At 53.6% G+C, this 21,526-nt stretch overlaps 1 protein-coding gene across 1 annotated transcript; it reads right to left on the minus strand.

The window, feature by feature from the left end:
• Nucleotides 1-5,910: 5,910 nt before the first annotated feature.
• On the minus strand, nt 5,911-20,571 carry LOC140724055 (uncharacterized). Its single transcript, XM_073038540.1, has 7 exons — nt 20,465-20,571; nt 19,494-19,565; nt 18,162-18,281; nt 17,034-17,153; nt 12,874-12,990; nt 10,826-11,197; nt 5,911-5,987 (listed from the first exon to the last, which is right to left on the minus strand). Exons 1-7 carry the CDS (start codon nt 20,529-20,531, stop codon nt 5,911-5,913), a joined length of 945 nt encoding a protein of 314 aa, XP_072894641.1. The 5' UTR covers nt 20,532-20,571.
• Between the last annotated feature and the right edge of the window lie 955 nt (nt 20,572-21,526).

Here is a 21,526-nt window from a genome sequence, read left to right on the forward strand (position 1 = left end):
GAGACACAGAGTGAATCTCCCTCCACACCGTCCCATCACACACCCCCGGGGTCAGACACAGAGTGAATCTCCCTCCACACCGTCCCATCACACACTCCCGAGATCGTTGTGAAGCTCTCTACACACCGTCCCCTCACACACTCCCGGGGTCAGACACAGAGCGATTATACCTCCACTCCGTCCCATCACACACTACCTGGGTCAGACACAGAGTGGATCTGCCTCCACACCGTTCCATCACACACTCCCGGGGTCAGACATAGAGTGAATACCCCTCCACACCGTCCCATGACACACTCACAGCAACAGACACACAGTGAATGTCCCTCAACACCGACTCATCACACACTCTAGGGATCAGACACAGAGTGGATCTCCCTCCACAAGGTCCAATCACACGCTCCCGGGGTCAGGCACAGAGTGAATCTTCTTCCACACCGTCCCATCACACACTCCCGGGGTCAGACACAGAGTGAATCTCCCTCCACACCGTCCCATCACACACTCTCGGGGTCAGACACAGAGTGGATCTCCCTCCACAAGGTCCAATCACACGCTCCCTGGGTCAGGCACAGAGTGAATCTTCCTCCACACCGTCACATCACACACTCCTAGGGTCAGACACAGAGTGAAACTCCCTCCACACCTTCCCATCACACACTCCCGGGGTTAGACACAGAGTGAATCTCCCTGCACACCGTCCCATCACACACTCACGGGATCGTTGTGAAGCTCTCTCCATACCGTCCCTTCATACACTTTGGGATCAGACCAGAGCGAAGCTCACTCCACACAGTCAGAACACCCATTCTTATGGTCAAAGAGCGATACCCGCTTCCTCCGAGCTCTCACGGAGATGTCAAACGCAGAGAGAAACTCTTTATGCATCAGCTCTTCACACATTCGGGGATAGACCCAGAGTGATGTTATGAAGAACCCGTCCGGTCTGATCACGTACTGCCGGGATCAGACGCTAGGTGCCGCTGTTTCCTCACCGTCACTTCACACATTCCAGGTTTCGACACAGAAAGAAACTCCCTTGAATTTTCCACCTTCCGTTAATTCCCTCACATCCTTTCCCCCATCCAGGTTTCACTCTGCCTCCTCCTCCAGATGGCTATCACCTCCCTCATGGTTCCGCCTGATGCTACTGCCCATAGTGCTTTCCCCTAAAATTCCTTCTTTTCCTTTCCTACCTATCCCCTCTCAGCTTTCCCTCTCCAACCCCTTGTTTTCCATTACTGATTTTCACCTGGGACCAATGAGTCTTCTCCTTTCCAGCCTCCAACCACGTTCTTTACAGTGTCCCTTAAGTTAAACACCCCGCCGCACTTCAGCCCTAACGAAGGGTCACGGCCATAAAATGTTGTCTGTTCGTTTCCACAGAGGCTGCCCGACCTGCTCAGTTCCTCAAGAGTTTTGTGCGTGTTCATTTGACCCCAGCATCTACAGAGTCTTTTGTGTTGAAGCACACACCACACCGTCCCATCACACACTCCAAGGGTCAGACTCAGAGGCAATCTCCCGCCGCACCGTCCCATCACACACTCCCGGGGTCAGACGCAGAGTGAATCTCCCTCCACACCGTCCCATCACACACTCCAAGGGTCAGACTCAGAGGCAATCTCCCGCCGCACCGTTCCATCACACACTACCGGGGTCAGACACAGAGTGAATCTCCATCCAAGCCGTCCCAACAAACACTACCGGGGTCAGACACAGAGTGAATCTCCCTCCACACCGTCCCATCACACTCTCCCGGGGTCAGACACAGAGTGAATCTCCCTCCACACCGTTCCATCACACAATACCGGGGTCAGACACAGAGTGAGTCTCCCTCCACACCGTCCCATCACACACTCCCGGGGTCAGACACACAGTGAATCTCCCTCCGCACCGACCCATCACACACTCCCGGGGTCAGACACAGAGTGAATCTCCCTCCACACCGTCCCATCACACACTCCCGGGATCAGACACAGAGTGAATCTCCCTCCACACCGTCCGATCACACACTCCCGGGTTCAGACATAGAGTGAAACTCACTCCGCACCGACCCATCAAACAATACCGGGGTCAGATCCATAGTGAATCTCCCTTCACACCGTCCCATCACACACTACCGGGGTCAGACACAGAGTGAATCCCTCTGCACACCGTCCCATCACACACCACCGGGGTCAGACACAGAGTGAATCACACTCCATACAGTCACATCACACACTCCCGGGGTGAGACGCAGAGTGAATCTCCCTCCACACCGTCCCATCACACACTCCCGGGGTCAGACACAGAGTGAATCTCCCTCCACACCGTCCCATCACACACTCCCGAGATCGTTGTGAAGCTCTCTACACACCGTCCCCTCACACACTCCCGGGGTCAGACACAGAGCGAATATACCTCCACACAGTCCCATCACACACTCCCGAGGTCAGACACAGAGCGAATCTCCGTCCACACCGTCCCATCACACACTCCCGGGGTCAGACACAGACTGAATATCCCTCCGCACCGTCCTATCACACACTCCAGGGGTCAGACACAGAGTGAATCTCCCTCCACTCCGTCCCATCACACACTCCCGGGGTCAGACACAGAGTGAATCTCCCTCCACACCGTCCCATCACACACTCCCGGGGTCAGACACAGAGTGCATCTCCCGCCGCACCGTTCCATCACACACTCCCGGGTTAAGACACAGAGTGGATCTCCCTCCGCACCGACCCATCAAACAATACCGGGCTCAGATCCATAGTGAATCTCCCTTCACACCGTCCCATCACACACTACCGGGGTCAGACACAGAGTGAATCCCTCTGCACACCGTCCCATCACACACCACCGGGGTCAGACACAGAGTGAATCACACTCCATACAGTCACATCACACACTCCCGGGGTGAGACGCAGAGTGAATCTCCCTCCACACCGTCCCATCACACACCCCCGGGGTCAGACACAGAGTGAATCTCCCTCCACACCGTCCCATCACACACTCCCGGGGTCAGACACAGAGTGAATCTCCCTCCACACCGTCCCATCACACACTCTCGGGGTCAGACACAGAGTGGATCTCCCTCCACAAGTTCCAATCACACGCTCCCTGGGTCAGGCACAGAGAGAATCTTCCTCCACATCGTCACATCACACACTCCTAGGGTCAGACACAGAGTGAAACTCCCTCCACACCTTCCCATCACACACTCCCGGGGTTAGACACAGAGTGAATCTCCCTGCATACCGTCCCATCACACACTCACGGGATCGTTGTGAAACTCTCTCCATACCGTCCCTTCATACACTTTGGGATCAGACCAGAGCGAAGCTCACTCCACACAGTCAGAACACCCATTCTGATGGTCAGAGAGCGATACCCGCTTCCTCCGAGCTCTCACGGAGATGTCAAACGCAGAGAGAAACTCTTTATGCATCAGCTCTTCACACATTCGCGGATACACCCAGAGTGATGTTATAAAGAACCCGTCCGGTCTGATCACGCACTGCCGGGATCAGACGCTAGGTGCCGCTGTTTCCTCACCGTCACTTCACACATTCCAGGGTCCGACACAGAAAGAAACTCCCTTGAATTTTCCACCTTCCGTTAATTCCCTCACATCCTTTCCCCCATCCAGGTTTCACTCTGCCTCCTCCTCCTCTTCACTCTATCACCTCCCTCATGGTTCCGCCTGATGCTACTGCCCATAGTGCTTTCCCCTAAAATTCCTTCTTTTCCTTTCCTACCTATCCCCTCTCAGCTTTCCCTCTCCAACCCCTTGTTTTCCATTACTGATTTTCACCTGGGACCAATGAGTCTTCTCCTTTCCAGCCTCCAACCACGTTCTTTACAGGGTCCCTTAAGTTCAGAACCCCGCCGCACTTCAGCCCTAACGAAGGGTCCCGGCCATAAAATGTTGTCTGTTCGTTTCCACAGAGGCTGCCCGACCTGCTCAGTTCCTCAAGAGTTTTGTGCGTGTTCATTTGACCCCAGCATCTGCAGAATCTTTTGTGTTGAAGCACACACCACACCGTCCCATCACACACTCCAAGGGTCAGACTCAGAGTGAATCACCATTCAAGCCGCCCCATCACACACTCCCGGGGTCAGACACAGAGTGAATCTCCCTCTACACCATCCCATCACACACTCCCCGACTCAGCCACAGAGTGAATCTCCCTCCACACCGTCACATCACACGCTCCCGGCGTCAGACACAGAGTGAATCTCCCTCCACACCGTCCCAGCACACACTCCAAGGGTCAGACACAGAGTGAATCTCCCTCCGCACCGTCACATCACACACTCCCGGGATCGTTGTGAAGTTCTCTACACACCGTCCCTTCACACACTCCCTGGGTCAGACACAGAGCGAATATCCCTCCACGCCGTCCCATCATTCACTACCTGGTTCAGACACAGAGCGAATATCCCTACGCACCGTCCCATCACACTCTCCCGGGGTCAGACACAGAGTGGATCTCCCTCCACACCGTTCCATCACATACTCCCGGGGTCAGACACAGAGTGAATCACCTTTCACACCGTCCCATCACACACTCCAAGTGTCAGACTCAGAGTGAATCTCCCTCCCCACCGTCCCATCACACACTCCCAGGGTGAGACACAGAGTGAATCTCCCTCCACACCGTCTCATCACACACTCCCGGGGTCAGAGACAGAGTGAATCTCCCTCCACACCGTCCCATCAAACACTCCCGGGGTCAGACACATAGTGAACCTCGCTCCACGCCGTCCCATCACACACTCCTGGGGTCAGACATAGATAGATAGATAGATAGATAGATACTTTATTCATTCCCATGGGGAAATTCAACTTTTTTCCAATGTCCCTTACACTTCTTGTAGCAAAACTAATTACATACAATACTTAACTCAGTATAAAAATATGATATGCTTCTAAATCACTATCTCAAAAAGCATTAATAATAGCTTTTAAAAAGTTCTTAAGTCCTGGCGGTTGAATTGTAAAGCCTAATGGCATTGGGGAGTATTGACCTCTTCATCCTGTCTGAGGAGCATTGCATCGATAGTAACCTGTCGCTGAAACTGCTTCTCTGTCTCTGGATACTTCACAGACTCCCGGGATCAGACACAAAGTGAATTTCCCTCCACACCGTCCCATCACACACTCCCGGGGTCAGACACAGAGTGAATCTCTCCTCCACAGCGTCCCATCACACACTCCCGGGGTCAGAAACAAAGTGAATCTCCCTCCGCACCGTCCCATCACACACTCCTAGGGTCAGACACAGAGTGAATCTCCCTCCACACCGTCCCATCACACACTCCCTGGGTCAGACACAGACTGCATCTGCCTGCACACCGTCCCATCACACACTCACGGGATCGTTGTGAAACTCGCTCCATACCGTTCCTTCATACATTTTGGGATCAGACCAGAGCGAAGCTCACTCCACACAGTCAGAACACCCATTGTTATGGTCAGAGAGCGATGCCCGCTTCCTCCGAGCTATCACCGAGATGGCAAACGGAGAGAAAAACTCTTTATGCATCAGCTCTTCACACATTCGTGGATACACCCAGAGTGATGTTATAAAGAACCCGTCCGGTCTTTTCACGCACTGCCGGGATCAGACGCTAGGTGCCGCTGTTTCCTCACCGTCACTTCACACATTCCAGGGTCCGACACAGAAAGAAACTCCCTTGAATTTGCCACTTTCCGTTAATTCCCTCACATCCTTTCCCCCATCCAGGTTTCACTCTGCCTCCTCCTCCACTTCACTCTATCACCTCCCTCATGGTTCCGCCTGATGCTACTGCCCATAGTGCTTTCCCCTAAAATTCCTTCTTTTCCTTTCCTACCTATCCCCTCTCAGCTTTCCCTCTCCAACCCCTTGTTTTCCGTTACTGATTTTCACCTGGGACCAATCAGTCTTCACCTTCCCAGCCTCCAACCACGTTCTTTACAGTGTCCCTTAAGTTCAGAACCCCGCCGCACTTCAGACCTAACGAAGGGTCACGGCCATAAAATGTTGTCTGTTCGTTTCCACAGAGGCTGCCCGACCTGCTCAGTTCCTCAAGAGTTTTGTGCGTGTTCATTTGACCCCAGCATCTGCAGAATCTTTTGTGTTGAAGCACACACCACACCGTCCCATCACACACTCCAAGGGTCAGACTCAGAGTGAATCACCATTCAAGCCGCCCCATCACACACTCCCGGGGTCAGACACAGAGTGAATCTCCCTCTACACCATCCCATCACACACTCCCCGACTCAGCCACAGAGTGAATCTCCCTCCACACCGTCACATCACACGCTCCCGGCGTCAGACACAGAGTGAATCTCCCTCCACACCGTCCCAGCACACACTCCAAGGGTCAGACACAGAGTGAATCTCCCTCCGCACCGTCACATCACACACTCCCGGGATCGTTGTGAAGTTCTCTACACACCGTCCCTTCACACACTCCCTGGGTCAGACACAGAGCGAATATCCCTCCACGCCGTCCCATCATTCACTACCTGGTTCAGACACAGAGCGAATATCCCTACGCACCGTCCCATCACACACTCCCGGGGTCAGACACAGAGTGAATCACCTTTCACACCGTCCCATCACACACTCCAAGTGTCAGACTCAGAGTGAATCTCCCTCCCCACCGTCCCATCACACACTCCCAGGGTGAGACACAGAGTGAATCTCCCTCCACACCGTCTCATCACACACTCCCGGGGTCAGAGACAGAGTGAATCTCCCTCCACACCGTCCCATCAAACACTCCCGGGGTCAGACACATAGTGAACCTCGCTCCACGCCGTCCCATCACACACTCCTGGGGTCAGACATAGATAGATAGATAGATAGATAGATAGATACTTTATTCATTCCCATGGGGAAATTCAACTTTTTTCCAATGTCCCTTACACTTCTTGTAGCAAAACTAATTACATACAATACTTAACTCAGTATAAAAATATGATATGCTTCTAAATCACTATCTCAAAAAGCATTAATAATAGCTTTTAAAAAGTTCTTAAGTCCTGGCGGTTGAATTGTAAAGCCTAATGGCATTGGGGAGTATTGACCTCTTCATCCTGTCTGAGGAGCATTGCATCGATAGTAACCTGTCGCTGAAACTGCTTCTCTGTCTCTGGATACTTCACAGACTCCCGGGATCAGACACAAAGTGAATTTCCCTCCACACCGTCCCATCACACACTCCCGGGGTCAGACACAGAGTGAATCTCTCCTCCACAGCGTCCCATCACACACTCCCGGGGTCAGAAACAAAGTGAATCTCCCTCCGCACCGTCCCATCACACACTCCTAGGGTCAGACACAGAGTGAATCTCCCTCCACACCGTCCCATCACACACTCCCTGGGTCAGACACAGACTGCATCTGCCTGCACACCGTCCCATCACACACTCACGGGATCGTTGTGAAACTCGCTCCATACCGTTCCTTCATACATTTTGGGATCAGACCAGAGCGAAGCTCACTCCACACAGTCAGAACACCCATTGTTATGGTCAGAGAGCGATGCCCGCTTCCTCCGAGCTATCACCGAGATGGCAAACGGAGAGAAAAACTCTTTATGCATCAGCTCTTCACACATTCGGGGATAGACCCAGAGTGATGTTATAAAGAACTCGTCCGGTCTTTTCACGCACTGCCGGGATCAGACGCTAGGTGCCGCTGTTTCCTCACCGTCACTTCACACATTCCAGGGTCCGACACAGAAAGAAACTCCCTTGAATTTGCCACTTTCCGTTAATTCCCTCACATCCTTTCCCCCATCCAGGTTTCACTCTGCCTCCTCCTCCACTTCACTCTATCACCTCCCTCATGGTTCCGCCTGATGCTACTGCCCATAGTGCTTTCCCCTAAAATTCCTTCTTTTCCTTTCCTACCTATCCCCTCTCAGCTTTCCCTCTCCAACCCCTTGTTTTCCGTTACTGATTTTCACCTGGGACAAATCAGTCTTCTCCTTCCCAGCATCCAACTACGTTCTTTACAGCGTCCCTTAAGTTCAACACCCCGCCGCACTTCAGCCCTAACGAAGGGTCCCGGCCATAAAATGTTGTCTGTTCGTTTACACAGAGACTGCCCGACCTGCTCAGTTCCTCAAGAGTTTTGTGCGTGTTCATTTGACCCCAGCATCTGCAGAGTCTTTTGTGTTGAAGCTCCCACCATACCGTCCCATCACACACTCCAAGGGTCAGACTCAGAGTTAATGACCATTCAAGCCGCCCCATCACACACTACCGGGGTCAGACACAGAGTGAATCTCCCTCCGCACCGTCCCATCACACACTCCCGGGGTCAGACACACAGTGAATCTCCCTACGCACCGTCCAATCACACACTCCCGGGGTCAGACACAGAGTGAATCTCCCTCCGCAACGTCACATCACACACTCCCGGGATCGTTGTGAAGCTCTCTACACACCGACCCTTCACACACTACCTGGGTCAGACACAGAGCGAATATCCCTACGCACCGTCCCATCACACACTCCCGGGGTCAGACACAGAGTGGATCTCCCTCCACACCGTTCCATCACACATTCCCGGGGTCAGACATAGAGTGAATACCCCTCCACACCGTCCCATGACACACTCACAGGAACAGACACACAGTGAATGTCCCTCAACACCATCCCATCTCACACTCCCGTGGTCAAACACAAGTGAATCTCCCTACACACCGTCCCATCACACACTCTCGGGGTCAGACACAGAGTGGATCTCCCTCAACAAGGTCCAATCACACGCTCCCGGGGTCAGGCATAGAGTGAATCTTCCTCCACACCGTCACATCACACACTCCCGGCATCAGACACAGAGTGAATCTCCCTCCACATCATCCCATCACACACTCCTAGGGTCAGACACAGAGTGAAACTCCCTCCACACCATCCCATCACACACTCCAGGGGTCAGACACAGAGTGAATCTCCCTCCACACCGTCCCATCACACACACCCGGGGTCAGACCCAGAGTGAATCTCCCTCCACACCGTCCCATCACACACTCTCCGGGTCAGACACAGAGTGGATCTCCCTCCACAAGTTCCAATCACACGCTCCCTGGGTCAGGCACAGAGAGAATCCTCCTCCACATCGTCACATCACACACTCCTAGGGTCAGACACAGAGTGAATCTCCCTCCCCACCTTCCCATCACACACTCCCGGGGTCAGACACAGAGTGAATCTCCCTCCACACCGTCCGATCACACACTCCCGGGGTCAGACACAGAGTGAATCTCCCTCCACACCTTCCAATCACACACTCCCGGGGTTAGACACAGAGTGAATCTCCCTGCACACCGTCCCATCACACACTCACGGGATCGTTGTGAAACTCTCTCCATACCGTCCCTTCATACACTTTGGGATCAGACCAGAGCGAAGCTCACTCCACACAGTCAGAACACCCATTCTTATGGTCAGAGAGCGATACCCGCTTCCTCCGAGCTCTCACGGAGATGTCAAACGCAGAGAGAAACTCTTTATGCATCAGCTCTTCACACATTCGCGGATACACCCAGAGTGATGTTATAAAGAACTCGTCCGGTCTGATCACGCACTGCCGGGATCAGACGCTAGGTGCCGCTGTTTCCTCACCGTCACTTCACACATTCCAGGGTTCGACACAGAAAGAAACTCCCTTGAATTTTCCACCTTCCGTTAATTCCCTCACATCCTTTCCCCCATCCAGGTTTCACTCTGCCTCCTCCTCCAGATGGCTATCACCTCCCTCATGGTTCCGCCTGATGCTACTGCCCATAGTGCTTTCCCCTAACATTCCTTCTTTTCCTCTCCTACCTATCCCCTCTTAGCTTTCCCTCTCCAACACCTTGTTTTCCGTTACTGATTTTCACCTGGGAACAATCAGTCTTTACCTTCCCAGCCTCCAAATACGTTCTTTACAGCGTCCCTTAAGTTCAACACCCCGCCGCACTTCAGCCCTAACGAAGGGTCACGGCCATAAAATGTTGTCTGTTCGTTTCCACAGAGGCTGCCCGACCTGCTCAGTTCCACAAGAGGTTTGTGCGTGTTCATTTGACCCCAGCATCTACAGAGTCTTTTGTGTGGAAGCACACACCGCACCGTCCCATCACACACTCCAAGGGTCAGACTCAGAGTGAATCACCATTCAAGCCGCCCCATCACACACTCCCGGGGTCAGACACAGAGTGAATCTCCCTCCACACCGTCACATCACACGCTCCCGGCGTCAGACACAGAGTGAATCTCCCTCCACACCGTCCCAGCACACACTCCAAGGGTCAGACACAGAGTGAATCTCCCTCCGCACCGTCACATCACACACTCCCGGGATCGTTGTGAAGTTCTCTACACACCGTCCCTTCAGACACTCCAAGGGTCAGACTCAGAGTGAATCACCATTCATGCCGCCCCATCACACACTCCCGGGGTCAGACACAGAGTGGATCTCCCTCCACACCGTTCCATCAGACACTCCCGGGGTCAGACACAGAGTGAATCACCCTTCACACCGTCCCATCACACACTCCAAGTGTCAGACTCAGAGTGAATCTCCCTCCCCACCGTCCCATCACACACTCCCGGGGTCAGACACATGGTGAATCTCCCTCCACACTGTCCCATCACACACTCCCGGGGTCAGACACAGAGTGAATCTCCCTCCACACCGTCTCATCACACACTCCCGGGTTCAGACACAGAGTGAATCTCCCTCCACACTGTCCCATCACATACTGCCAGGTAAGTGATGTAGTGAATCTCTCCACATCCTCCCCCCTCACCCCCTGTTACACGGAGCTGTTGAAACGGGGAATGTCCTCTCACCTGTTCTGCTGGTGAGGTATTGGCAAATCTGAGCTTTGTGTTCGGTGATGTTTCTGTACTTCATTTCGAGCTGATTGAACTGATGACGGAGATCGTTGTGCGTTCGATTCAGCTCCGAGAGATCCGAGTTGAGGACGGAATTGTTGTTTTCGAGGATAGTGAGGCTGTTGTTCATAGCGGAAAGATTATTCAGACAGTTTCTCTGAGAGAGATCCAGGCGGGTGTTCTCGGATGTCCTGGAATCTAGGGTTGAGTTCAAGTCATGGACTTGCTGTTGACATTGGCGCTGGGTCCTGTTCATCTCCTGATGTTGTTCCCAGAGTCTCCGGGAGTTTCGCTCGGATGTGATCAGAGACTGACGAGTCAGTGATACTGAGAGTGAAAGTAAAGGGTGTGTCAGTGACACGGTTTGAGGTGAGTCGGTGTCAGATGAAGGGAGTGCCTGTGTCTCAGTGAGAAGTCTGTCTGCGACGAGGTCTGAGGAGTGTCCATGCCGCGGTGTGGGGAGTATCGGTGTCACAGTAAAGGGGGAGTCGGTGTCACGGTGTGGAGAGTGTGCGGGTCACTGTGCTGGGAGTGTCAGTGTCACGGTGAGAGGTGTGTCGGTGTCACGGTGTGGAGAGTGTGCGGGTCACTGTGCTGGGAGTGTCAGTGTCACGGTGAGAGGTGTGTCGGTGTCACGGTGTGGAGAGTGTGCGGGTCACTGTGCTGGGAGTGTCAGTGTCACGGTGAGAGGTGTGTCGGTGTCACGGTGTGGAGAGTGTGCGGGTCACTGTGCTGGGAGTGTCAGTGTCACGGTGAGAGGTGTGTCGGTGTCACGGTGTGGAGAGTGTGCGGGTCACTGTGCTGGGAGTGTCAGTGTCACTGTGAGAGGTGTGTCGGTGCCACGGTGTGGAGAGTGTGCGGGTCACTGTGCTGGGAGTGTTAATGTCACGGTGAGAGGTGTGTCGGTGTCACGGTGTGGAGAGTGTCAGTGCCACGGTGAGAGGTGTGTCGGTGTCACGGTGTGGAGAGTGTGCGGGTCACTGTGCTGGGAGTGTCAGTGTCACGGTGAGAGGTGTGTCGGTGCCACGGTGTGGAGAGTGTGCGGGTCACTGTGCTGGGAGTGTTAATGTCACGGTGAGAGGTGTGTCGGTGTCACGGTGTGGAGAGTGTCAGTGTCACGGTGAGAGGTGTGTCGGTGTCAAGGTGTGGAGAGTGTGCGGGTCACTGTGCTGGGAGTGTCAGTGTCACGGTGAGAGGTGTGTCGGTGTCACGGTGTGGAGAGTGTGCGGGTCACTGTGCTGGGAGTGTCAGTGTCACGGTGAGAGGTGTGTCGGTGTCACGGTGTGGAGAGTGTGCGGGTCACTGTGCTGGGAGTGTCAGTGTCACGGTGAGAGGTGTGTCGGTGTCACGGTGTGGAGAGTGTGCGGGTCACTGTGCTGGGAGTGTCAGTGTCACGGTGAGAGGTGTGTCGGTGTCACGGTGTGGAGAGTGTGCGGGTCACTGTGCTGGGAGTGTCAGTGTCACGGTGAGAGGTGTGTCGGTGTCACGGTGTGGAGAGTGTGCGGGTCACTGTGCTGGGAGTGTCAGTGTCACGGTGAGAGGTGTGTCGGTGTCACGGTGAGTGTACTGTCGTGCACGATGTGAGGGTACTGTCATAATAATGGTAAGGGTCTTCTCTATGCTATGTTGAGGGTAACGTCTGTGTCACGGTGAGACGCCTGTCGCTGTCACGGTGACGGTCGTGTCTCTGTCACGGTGAGGGGCGTTTCCACGTCACGGTGAGGGGCGTGTCGCTGTCACGGTGACGGTCGTGTCGCTGTCACGGTGAGGGGCGTTTCCACGTCACGGTGAGGGGCGTGTCGCTGTCACGGTGACGGTCGTGTCGCTGTCACGGTGAGGGGCGTTTCCACGTCACGGTGAGGGGCGTGTCGCTGTCACGGTGACGGTCGTGTAACTGTCACGGTGAGTGGCGTGTCGGTGTCAGGGTGAGCTTTTTTGCGCTAACATTTCATTCCACTCTGCTTGTTTACGGCCGGACTCCACCCGGATCCCGTTCCACTCACCGTGGATCGAGAGCCCGGCCACTATCGCGACGACGGCGAACGTAACTAGGCAGAGTAGGCAGATCTTACGGTCCGGTCTATTTCCGATGTTCTGTTTCGGCTCCTGTTTCTGCTCACCTGTAGAGAGACCATTCAGTGTGTGCGTGAAATCAGCCGTGACCCCACTGGGACTCCCTTCCACCCACCCTCCGCTCCAGAAGAAGCGACCGAGGTGTCCGACCTCTCGTTGTAACACATGCCACCGACTCCCGGCAGAGTCCTGTTAAACCTCTCCGGAGGCTCCCCAACGCTCTGACATCCTTCCGATAATGGGGTGACCAGAACTGTATAAAAAGCGCCTGATTCAGCCTAACTAGTGATTTTTATGAATTTGCAACAAAACTCACTGACATTGGTACTCAATGCCCCGACTAATAAAGGGAGGAACATAGAACAACACAGCACAGTACAGGCCCTTCGGCCCACAATGCTGTGCCTCCCATGTAACCCCCACCTTAATTTCCTCCACATACCTGTCTAGTAGTCTCTTAAACTTCACCAGTGTATCTGCCTCCACCACTGACTCAGGCAGTGCATTCCACGCACCAACCACTCGCTGAGTGAAAAACCTTCCTCTAATATCCCCCTTGAACTTCCCATCCCCTTACCGTAAAGCCATGTCCTCTTGTACTGAGCAGTGGTGCCCTGGGGAAGAGGCGCTGGCTGTCCACTCTGTCTATTCCTCTTAATATCTTGTACACCTCTATCATGTCTCCTCTCATCCTCCTTCTCTCCAAAGAGTAAAGCCCTAGCTCCCTTAATCTCTGATCATAATTCATACTCTCTAAACCAGGCAGCATCCTGGTAAGTCTCCTCTGTACCCTTTCCAATGCTTCCATATCCTTCTTATTGTGAGGCGACCAGAACTGGAGACAGTACTCCAAGTCTGGCCTAACCAGAGTTTTATAGAGCTGCATCATTACATCGCGTCTCTTAAACTCTATCCCTCGACTTATGAAAGCTAACACCTGATAAGCTTTCTTAACCGCCCTATCTACCTGTGAAGCACCTTTCAGGGCTCTGTGGACATGTACCCCCAGATCTCTCTGCTCCTCCACACTACAATGTATCCTGCCATTTACTTTGTACTCTGCCTTGGAGTTTGTCCTTCCAAAGTGAACCACCTCACACTTCTCCGGGTTAAACTCCATCTGCCACTTCTCAGCCCACTTCTGCATCCTATCAATGTCTCTCTGCAATCTTCGACAATCCTCTACACTATCCACAACACCATCAACCTTTGTGTCGTCTGCAAACTTGCCAACCCACCCTTCTACCCCCACATCTAGGTCGTTAATAAAGATCACAAAAAGTAGAGGTCCCAGAATAGATCCTTGTGGGACACCACTAGTCACAACCCTCCAATCTGAATGTACTCCCTCCACCACGACCCTCTGCTTTCTGCAGGCAAGCCAATTCTGAATCCACCTGGCCAAACTTCCCTGGATCCCATGCCTTCTGACTTTCTGAATAAGCCTACCGTGTGGAACCTTGTCAAATGCCTTACTAAAATCCAGGTAGATCACATCCACTGCACTACCCTCATCTATATGCCTGCTCACCTCCTCAAAGAACTCTGTCGGGCTTGTTAGGCACGATCTGCCCTTCACAAAGCCGTGCTGACTGTCCCTGAACAGACCATGATTCTCTAAATGCCTGTAGATCCTACCTCTAAGAATCTTTTCCAACAGCTTTCCCACCACAGACGTAAGGCTCACTGTTCTATAATTACATAATTATAGCTGTCCACACTAATTTATCCCTCTTAATATCTTGTACACCTCTATCTTGTCTCCTCTCATCCTCCTTCTCTCCAATGAGTAAAACCCTAGCACCCTTAATCTCTGATCATAATCCATACCCTCTAAACCAGGCAGCATCCTGGTAAATCTCCTCTGTACCCTTTCCAATGCTTCCACATCCTTCCTATAGTGAGGCGACCAGAACTGGACACAGTACTCCAAGTGTGGCCGAAGCAGAGTTTTATAGAGCTGCATCATTACCTCACGATTCTTAAAAACGATCCCTCGACTTATGAATCCTAACACCCCATAAGCTTTCTTATCTACCCTATCTACCTGTGAGGCAACTTTTCGTTCATGGAGGTATGAACATTGACCCCACGATCCTCTGCCCATCTAAGGTAAGGACATGTTCGGCACATCTTTATCATCCGAAGGGCCTGTGTTGTGCTGTAGGTTTCTATGTTTCTATGTTTCAACACTGTTTAGGGTCTTGGCTCCGATAGTGTGACATTTCTTTCATTTGACCTATCAAGGGGAAACATTTTATGTTTGTCCGGGTTAATCTCCATCTGTCCCGTCTCCAAACCATATCTATTACTGATCTACGTCCCACTGAATTCTTTGCTAGTCTTCTCTGCTCTCTCTCGCCGTATCTTCTGTAAAGCTACTAACCCAGCCGTCTACAACTTCATCCAAATCATTTATATACATTTAGGAGCCGAGAGGTAATGTTGCAGCTATATCGGACCCTGGTCAGACCCCACTTGGGGTACTGTGCTCAGTTCTGGTCGCCTCACCACAGGAAGGATGTGGAAACCATAGAAAGGGTGCAGAGGAGATTTACAAGGATGTTGCCTGGATTGGGGAGCACGCCTCATGAGAATAGGTTGAGTGAACTCGGCCTTTTCTCCCTGGAGCGACGGAGGATGAGAAGTGAGCTGATAGAGGTGTATGAGATGATGAGAGGCATTGATCGTGTGGATAGTCAGAGGCTTTTCATCCACGGCCGAAATGGCTAGCACGAGAGGGCGCGGTTTTAAGTGGCTTTTGGAGAGAGTGGTGGGTGCGCGGAATGGGCTGCGGGCGGCGGTGGTGGAGGCGGTACCGTTTGGGGCTATCATTGGACTCCTGGATTGGTACATGGAGCTTAGAAAAATAGAGGGCTATTTATCATTCCTGGGGAGTTCTAAGGTCGGGACATGTTCGTCACTGCTTTGTGGGCCGAAGGAGCGGTGAGAGAGGGAGGGAGAGGGGTAGGTAGAGAGGTAGGTAGAGAGGTTGGAAGATAGAGGAGGGAGGGGGGGGATGCTGGATGGCGCGAGACCCAGGGAGAGATGTCGGGCTAATTTGCTCGGGAAGGACTGATCGGGTACGGGGAGTAGATGTAATCTACCTGGACTTTAACAAGGTCTCAGATGGTACACTGCTCTGGAAGATGATGGTACAGGAGTCGGGAGGTCACGTTGCTGATGTACAGTGACACCGCTCTTGTTCAGTGTTGGTCGCCTTGATATAGGAAAGGACACCGAGCTGGAAGGTTTACGAGGATGTTGGACTTGGAAGAGTGAGGCATGGAGAGAGGTCGGGCAGGTCGGGACTTTATTCCTTGGAGCGCAGGGGTGACCTTACAGAGTTGTATAAAACCACGAGGAGCGCAGGCAGCGTGAAAGAGCACAGACGTTCCTCAGGTCCGGGGTATGGGGAACCAGAGGGCACAGGATTGGGGTGAGGGTCGATGGCGTGGAGGGAGAGCGATAAATGAGGGAGGGGGGTTAGAGAGGAAGGAAGTAGACAGGGACGACAGAGGGGGGAAGAGGAATGGAGGGGAGGGAATAGGGGAGGAGAGAGGGACGGTGGGGCAGAGGGGGAAGAGTGGGGAAATGGGGAGAAAGAAGGGCTTGTAGGAGATTAGTTGGGGCGAATCGGGAACCGAGTAGAGGAGGCGACTGGGGTAGGAGAGGAGCAGAGAGAGTGGGGTGGGTAGGGTGGGAAGATGGGGGAGTGAGAGTAGAGCAGAGAGAAGGAGGAGAACGAGGATGTTGCCGGATTGGAGAGAGCAATTTATGGATAGAGATCGGGCAGGTTGGGACTTTAATTCTTGGGGCGCAGGGGTGACCATACAGAGTGGTATCAAACCAAGAGCGGTGAGTGCGTACAGTTATACTCCGTAGACCTGGAGAATCGAGGATCAGAGCGCACAGGTCTAAGGTGAGCGGGGAAAGGGTCTTAACTGGGGAGCGAGTGACAACCTTTCATTACCCAGATGGTGGTCGAGCTGACAGAGGAAGTGGCCGAGACAGAGGCATCAGAAACTTGGACATTCGGGACCGTGTCACGTGACCCCTCCACAATGACGTCATCACTGTGAACTCTGACCTGTCTGTGCAGTGGTTGACAGCCCGCCGGGTCCCGAGGAAATGGGAGGATCTTGGTCCTCATCGATGCGGGGTTCCTCTTTCCGAAAGTTCAACTCTGAGTAGGTGGAGGTCACACCGTCTGGGGGAGGGGGGGAGAGAGAGAGAGAGAGAGAGAGAGAGAGAGAGAGAGAGAGAGAGAGAGAGAGAGAGAGAGAGAGAGAGAGAGAGAGAGAATATAATATTAATGGTAAGACTCTTGGCAGTGTGGAGGATCAGAGGGATCTTGGGGTCCGAGTTGACTCTGTGGTCAAGGAGTCATAATTCATCGAACGTAGGATTGAGTTTAGGAGCCGAGAGGTAATGTTACAGCTATATCGGACCCTGGTCAGGCCCCACTTGGAGTACTGTGCTCAGTTCTGGTCGCCTCACTACAGGAAGGATGTGGAAGCCATAGAAAGGGTGCAGAGGAGATTTACAAGGATGTTGCCTGGATTGGGGAGCGTGCCGTACGAGAATAGGTTGAGTGAACTCGGCCTTTTCTCCTCGGAGCGACGGAGGATGAGAGGTGACCTGATAGAGGTGTACAAGATGATGAGAGGCATTGATCGTGTGGATAATCAGATGCTTTTCCCCAGGGCTGAAATAGCTAGCAAGAGAGGACATGGTTTTAAGGTGCTGGGGAGTAGGTACAGAGGGGATGTCAGGGATACGGTTTTTTTTTTACTCAGAGAGTAGTGAGTGCGTGGAATGGGCTGCCGGCGACGGTGGAGGCGGAAGCGATAGGGTTTTTAAGAGACTCCTGGATGGCTGCACGGAGTTTAGAATAATAGAGGGCTGTGGGTAACGCCCAGGTTGTTCCAAGGTAGGGACATGTTCGGTCAGTTGGGCCGAAGGGCCTGTATTGCGATGCATGTTTTCTATGTTTCTATGTTTCTAACCCACCCACCTACAATTTCATCCAGATCATGTATATACCTCACAGACAGGGATTAATTGGTGAGCCGGGTGACAACGTTTTAATACCCAGATGGTGGTCAGTCTGTGGGAGCCAGAGGAAGTGGTCGAGAGGCAGATACATTAGAAACAAGGACTCTTGCGACGATAACACGTGACCCTCCAGACTGACGTCATCATTATGAACCCTGACCTGTTTGTGCTGTGGTAGACAGCCCGCCGGGTTCCGAGGAAATGGGAGGATCTTCGTCCTCATCGATGCGGGGTTCCTCTTTCGGAAAGTTCAGCTCTGAGTAGGTGGAGTTCAGACCGTCTGAGGGAGGGAGAGTCGGACAGGCAGATTAGGAAGAGAGAGGACGGTAGAGAATATCTGAGGGTGTCGGGGAGAAAGAGAGAAGAGAGAGAGGGGTGAGACAGCCAGAGAGAGAGGTTGAGGGAGAGGGAGGAGAGAGAGGAGAGACACAGGGAGGCAGAAGAGGAGATCGATGGACTGAGGGGGGAGACAGCGAACAGGACGATGGGCGGGAAGATGCGAGAGAAAAAACGGGGAGGGAGAACAGGGTGAGAGAGGCGGAGACGGGGGGGGGCGGAAAGAGGGGGAGAGATCCGTGAATGGTGAGAGGACAGGGAGAGGTGTAAGACAGAGCGAATGAGAGGCGGATTGAGAGGGGAGGAGAAAAGTGGGAGAGGGATGGGGAAGAAGGAAGAAGAGAATTTGAGAGAGAGAGAGAAGAGTGAGTGGAGAGAGCATCAGGGAAAGGAAGAGAGGGGTGGATAGAGAGGAGGAGAAGGCGGCGGGGAAGAAGAGCGGCAGATTTAGGGACAGGGAGAGGTGGGAAGACCGGGACTGGCGGACGGGGAAGGATGAGAGGGAGAGGAGAGAGAGAGGGAAAGAGCGCGAGTGGGAGACCGAGAGTGGTAGAGACGGTGACTGTGATAGAGGAGAGACGAGAGGGAGAGGGGGCAATGAGAGAGAGCGAAGAGAACGGGACAGTGCGAGACAGTAAGGAAAACGGGGAGAGGGAGGAGGGGAGAGAGGGCAGAGAGGAGAGGGTGTAAGGAGGTGAGGGAGGGGAGAGAAGGGGAAAGAGGGAAAAGAGAGTGGGGTTTGAAAAGGGAGATTGTAGTTAAGGCTTTATCCCGCGCTCCCTCCGCACCGTCCGTCCACGGCGCTCACTCATTCCCTCCTCCCTCCCACTCCCCAGAGCGTTCGCTCCTCATTCCCCCTATCTCTACACGGCACATATCATGCTAATACTCCTCACCGACCTTCCTCACAGCACACTCTCCTCAAACCATCCACGGCGCTCCCTCTATTCCGCCCCTCCCAGGGCGCTAACTCCTCACGGCACCCTCCCGACCGTCCCTCCCACAACGTTCACCCCCCATGGTCTCTCTCACGCGTTCCCTCCGTCTAATGTTCAAACAGGGAATCATTAGGGTGACTGTACATTTGCCCTGAGATCTCTCGACAGGATTGGACACGTCAGCTATAGAGGGTCAAACCAACAAAGATGAAACTGACCTCCATCTGTCCGGACCCGGGGCGCCGAGACGGTCTTAAGATTAAGTTCCGCGTACGATACATCAAGATCAGCTGGGAACAGAACAGCGAAAGTCAGACGCAGAGTGAGGCTCCCTCCACACCGTCCCATCACACACTCCCGGGGTCAGACACAGAGTGAATCTCCCTCCACACCGTCCCATCACACACTCCCAGGGTCAGAAACAGAGTGAATCTCCCACCACACCGTCCCATCACACACTCCCGGGGTCAGACACAGAGTGAATCTCCCTCCACACCGTCCCATCACTCACTCCCGGGGTCAGACACAGAGTGAATCTCCCTCCACACCGTCCCATAACACACTCCCGGGGTCAGACACGGAGTGAATCTCCCTCCTCACCGTCCCATCACATACTCCCGGGGCCAGACACAGAGTGAATCTCCCTCCACACCGTCCCATCACACACTCCCGGGGTCAGACACAGAGTGAATCTCCCTCCACACCGTCCCATCACACACTCCCGGGGTCAGACACAGAGTGAATCTCTCTCCACACCGTCCCATCACACACTCCCGGGGTCAGACACAGAGTGAATCTCCCTCCACACCGTCCCATCACACACTCCCGGGGTCAGACACAGAGTGAATCTCCCTCCACACCGTCCCATCACACACTCCCGGGGTCAGACACAGAGTGAATCTCTCTCCACACCGTCCCATCACACACTCCCGGGGTCAGACACAGAGTGAATCTCCCTCCACACCGTCCCATCACACACTCCCGGGGTCAGACACAGAGTGAATCTCCCTCCACACCGTCCCAACACACACTCCCGGGGTCAGACACAGAGTGAAGCTCCCTCCCCACCGTCCCATCACACACTCCCGGGGTCAGACACAGAGTGAATCTCCCAACACCGTCCCATCACACACTCCCGGGGTCAGACACAGAGTGAAGCTCCCTCCCACAGTCTCTCTGCCCCACGCACCTCCGGAAGGAGACCGGGTGTCCGTCTTTGTGAATTTCACATTCATGTAGGTCTCGCTGTCGTCCATCCTGTCGAGGGTTCTCTGCGTCTGTGAGCTCAGAAGGGGAAGCAGCCGTTTTCAGAGGAAGCCCGTGTTGACAAGTGTGTCCGAGCGACACCACCAAACACCAGATGAACAGCTGGTAAAGAGAGGAACCGAGAACTGGCGGAGGAAGTGCGGGGAGGAGAGAGGATGGGAGTTTTGGGGAAAGTGATTAGACTGGCGGGGTAGAGCAGTGAAAGTGGGGAGAGGGGGGGGAGAGGGAGAGGGAGGGGAAGATTGGGTAGTTAGTGGAGATAGAGAAGCGGGTGACAGGGAGAGAGTGTGGCGTAGAGAGGGAATTGGGAACGATAGAGATGGGGAAAGTAGGGAGCCAGAAAGGGGAAACATTGAGAGGGTGATTAGGAGTGAGATTGGAGGAAGAGGGAGATAAAGAGTGGGCGAGGCGAACGGGCTGAAGAGAGGGAGGGATGGATTGAGAGGGAGCGGGAGGGGAGGATAGGGAGGAGAGGCCGATATAGAGAGGAACGGAGCGCAGGAAGGGGAGGGATGAGGGAGTAGGAATGCAGACGATGGCGGGAGATAGGAATCGGAGGAAGAAAGAGGGCAAAGGAAAGTGAGGAGGGAAGTAGAGAAGGAGGGGCAGGATTGAGGAAGGAGGGAATGTCGGAGGGATTGGTGTCACTCATGCAGAGCCTCCGTTGTGCTGGAGATTTGCACCCCGGCGGGCCGGTTCCTGATTTGCGCTTTGGACTGTGGTCACAACTTGGTGACTGTAAGTTTCGGGAGCAGGAGGACGTCGGTTGGTAAGACAAACCATCACCCTGTCTCTCTCTCTCCAACTCTACTCAAACCAAAATCCATAACGGAGCTGATTACTTCCTATACCACCGTGAGACTGTATCACCCAATCACCTGAGCTGGGAAAGATGGGGAACGTTATTTACTGATATATAGATATATACGCACATACGCACACTTTGTTAGCCTGTTTACCTCATCTCATTTTATATCACTTTATC

The sequence above is a fragment of the Hemitrygon akajei genome, unplaced genomic scaffold (assembly GCF_048418815.1).
Source record: "Hemitrygon akajei unplaced genomic scaffold, sHemAka1.3 Scf000155, whole genome shotgun sequence".
Classification (NCBI taxonomy): domain Eukaryota; kingdom Metazoa; phylum Chordata; class Chondrichthyes; order Myliobatiformes; family Dasyatidae; genus Hemitrygon; species Hemitrygon akajei.

Excerpts from the sequence above, each read along its gene's own strand:
- LOC140724055 (XM_073038540.1), bottom strand. The coding sequence starts at position 20,531 with ATGGACGACAGCGAGACCTACATGAATGTGAAATTCACAAAGACGGAC. Across the intron at positions 17,154-18,161 it reads GTCTACCACAGCACAAACAG|ACGGTGTGACCTCCACCTAC; the intron begins GTCAGGGTTCAT and ends CCCCTCCCCCAG. Across the intron at positions 11,198-12,873 it reads GGCCGGGCTCTCGATCCACG|TATCACTGACTCGTCAGTCT; the intron begins GTGAGTGGAACG and ends TTTCACTCTCAG.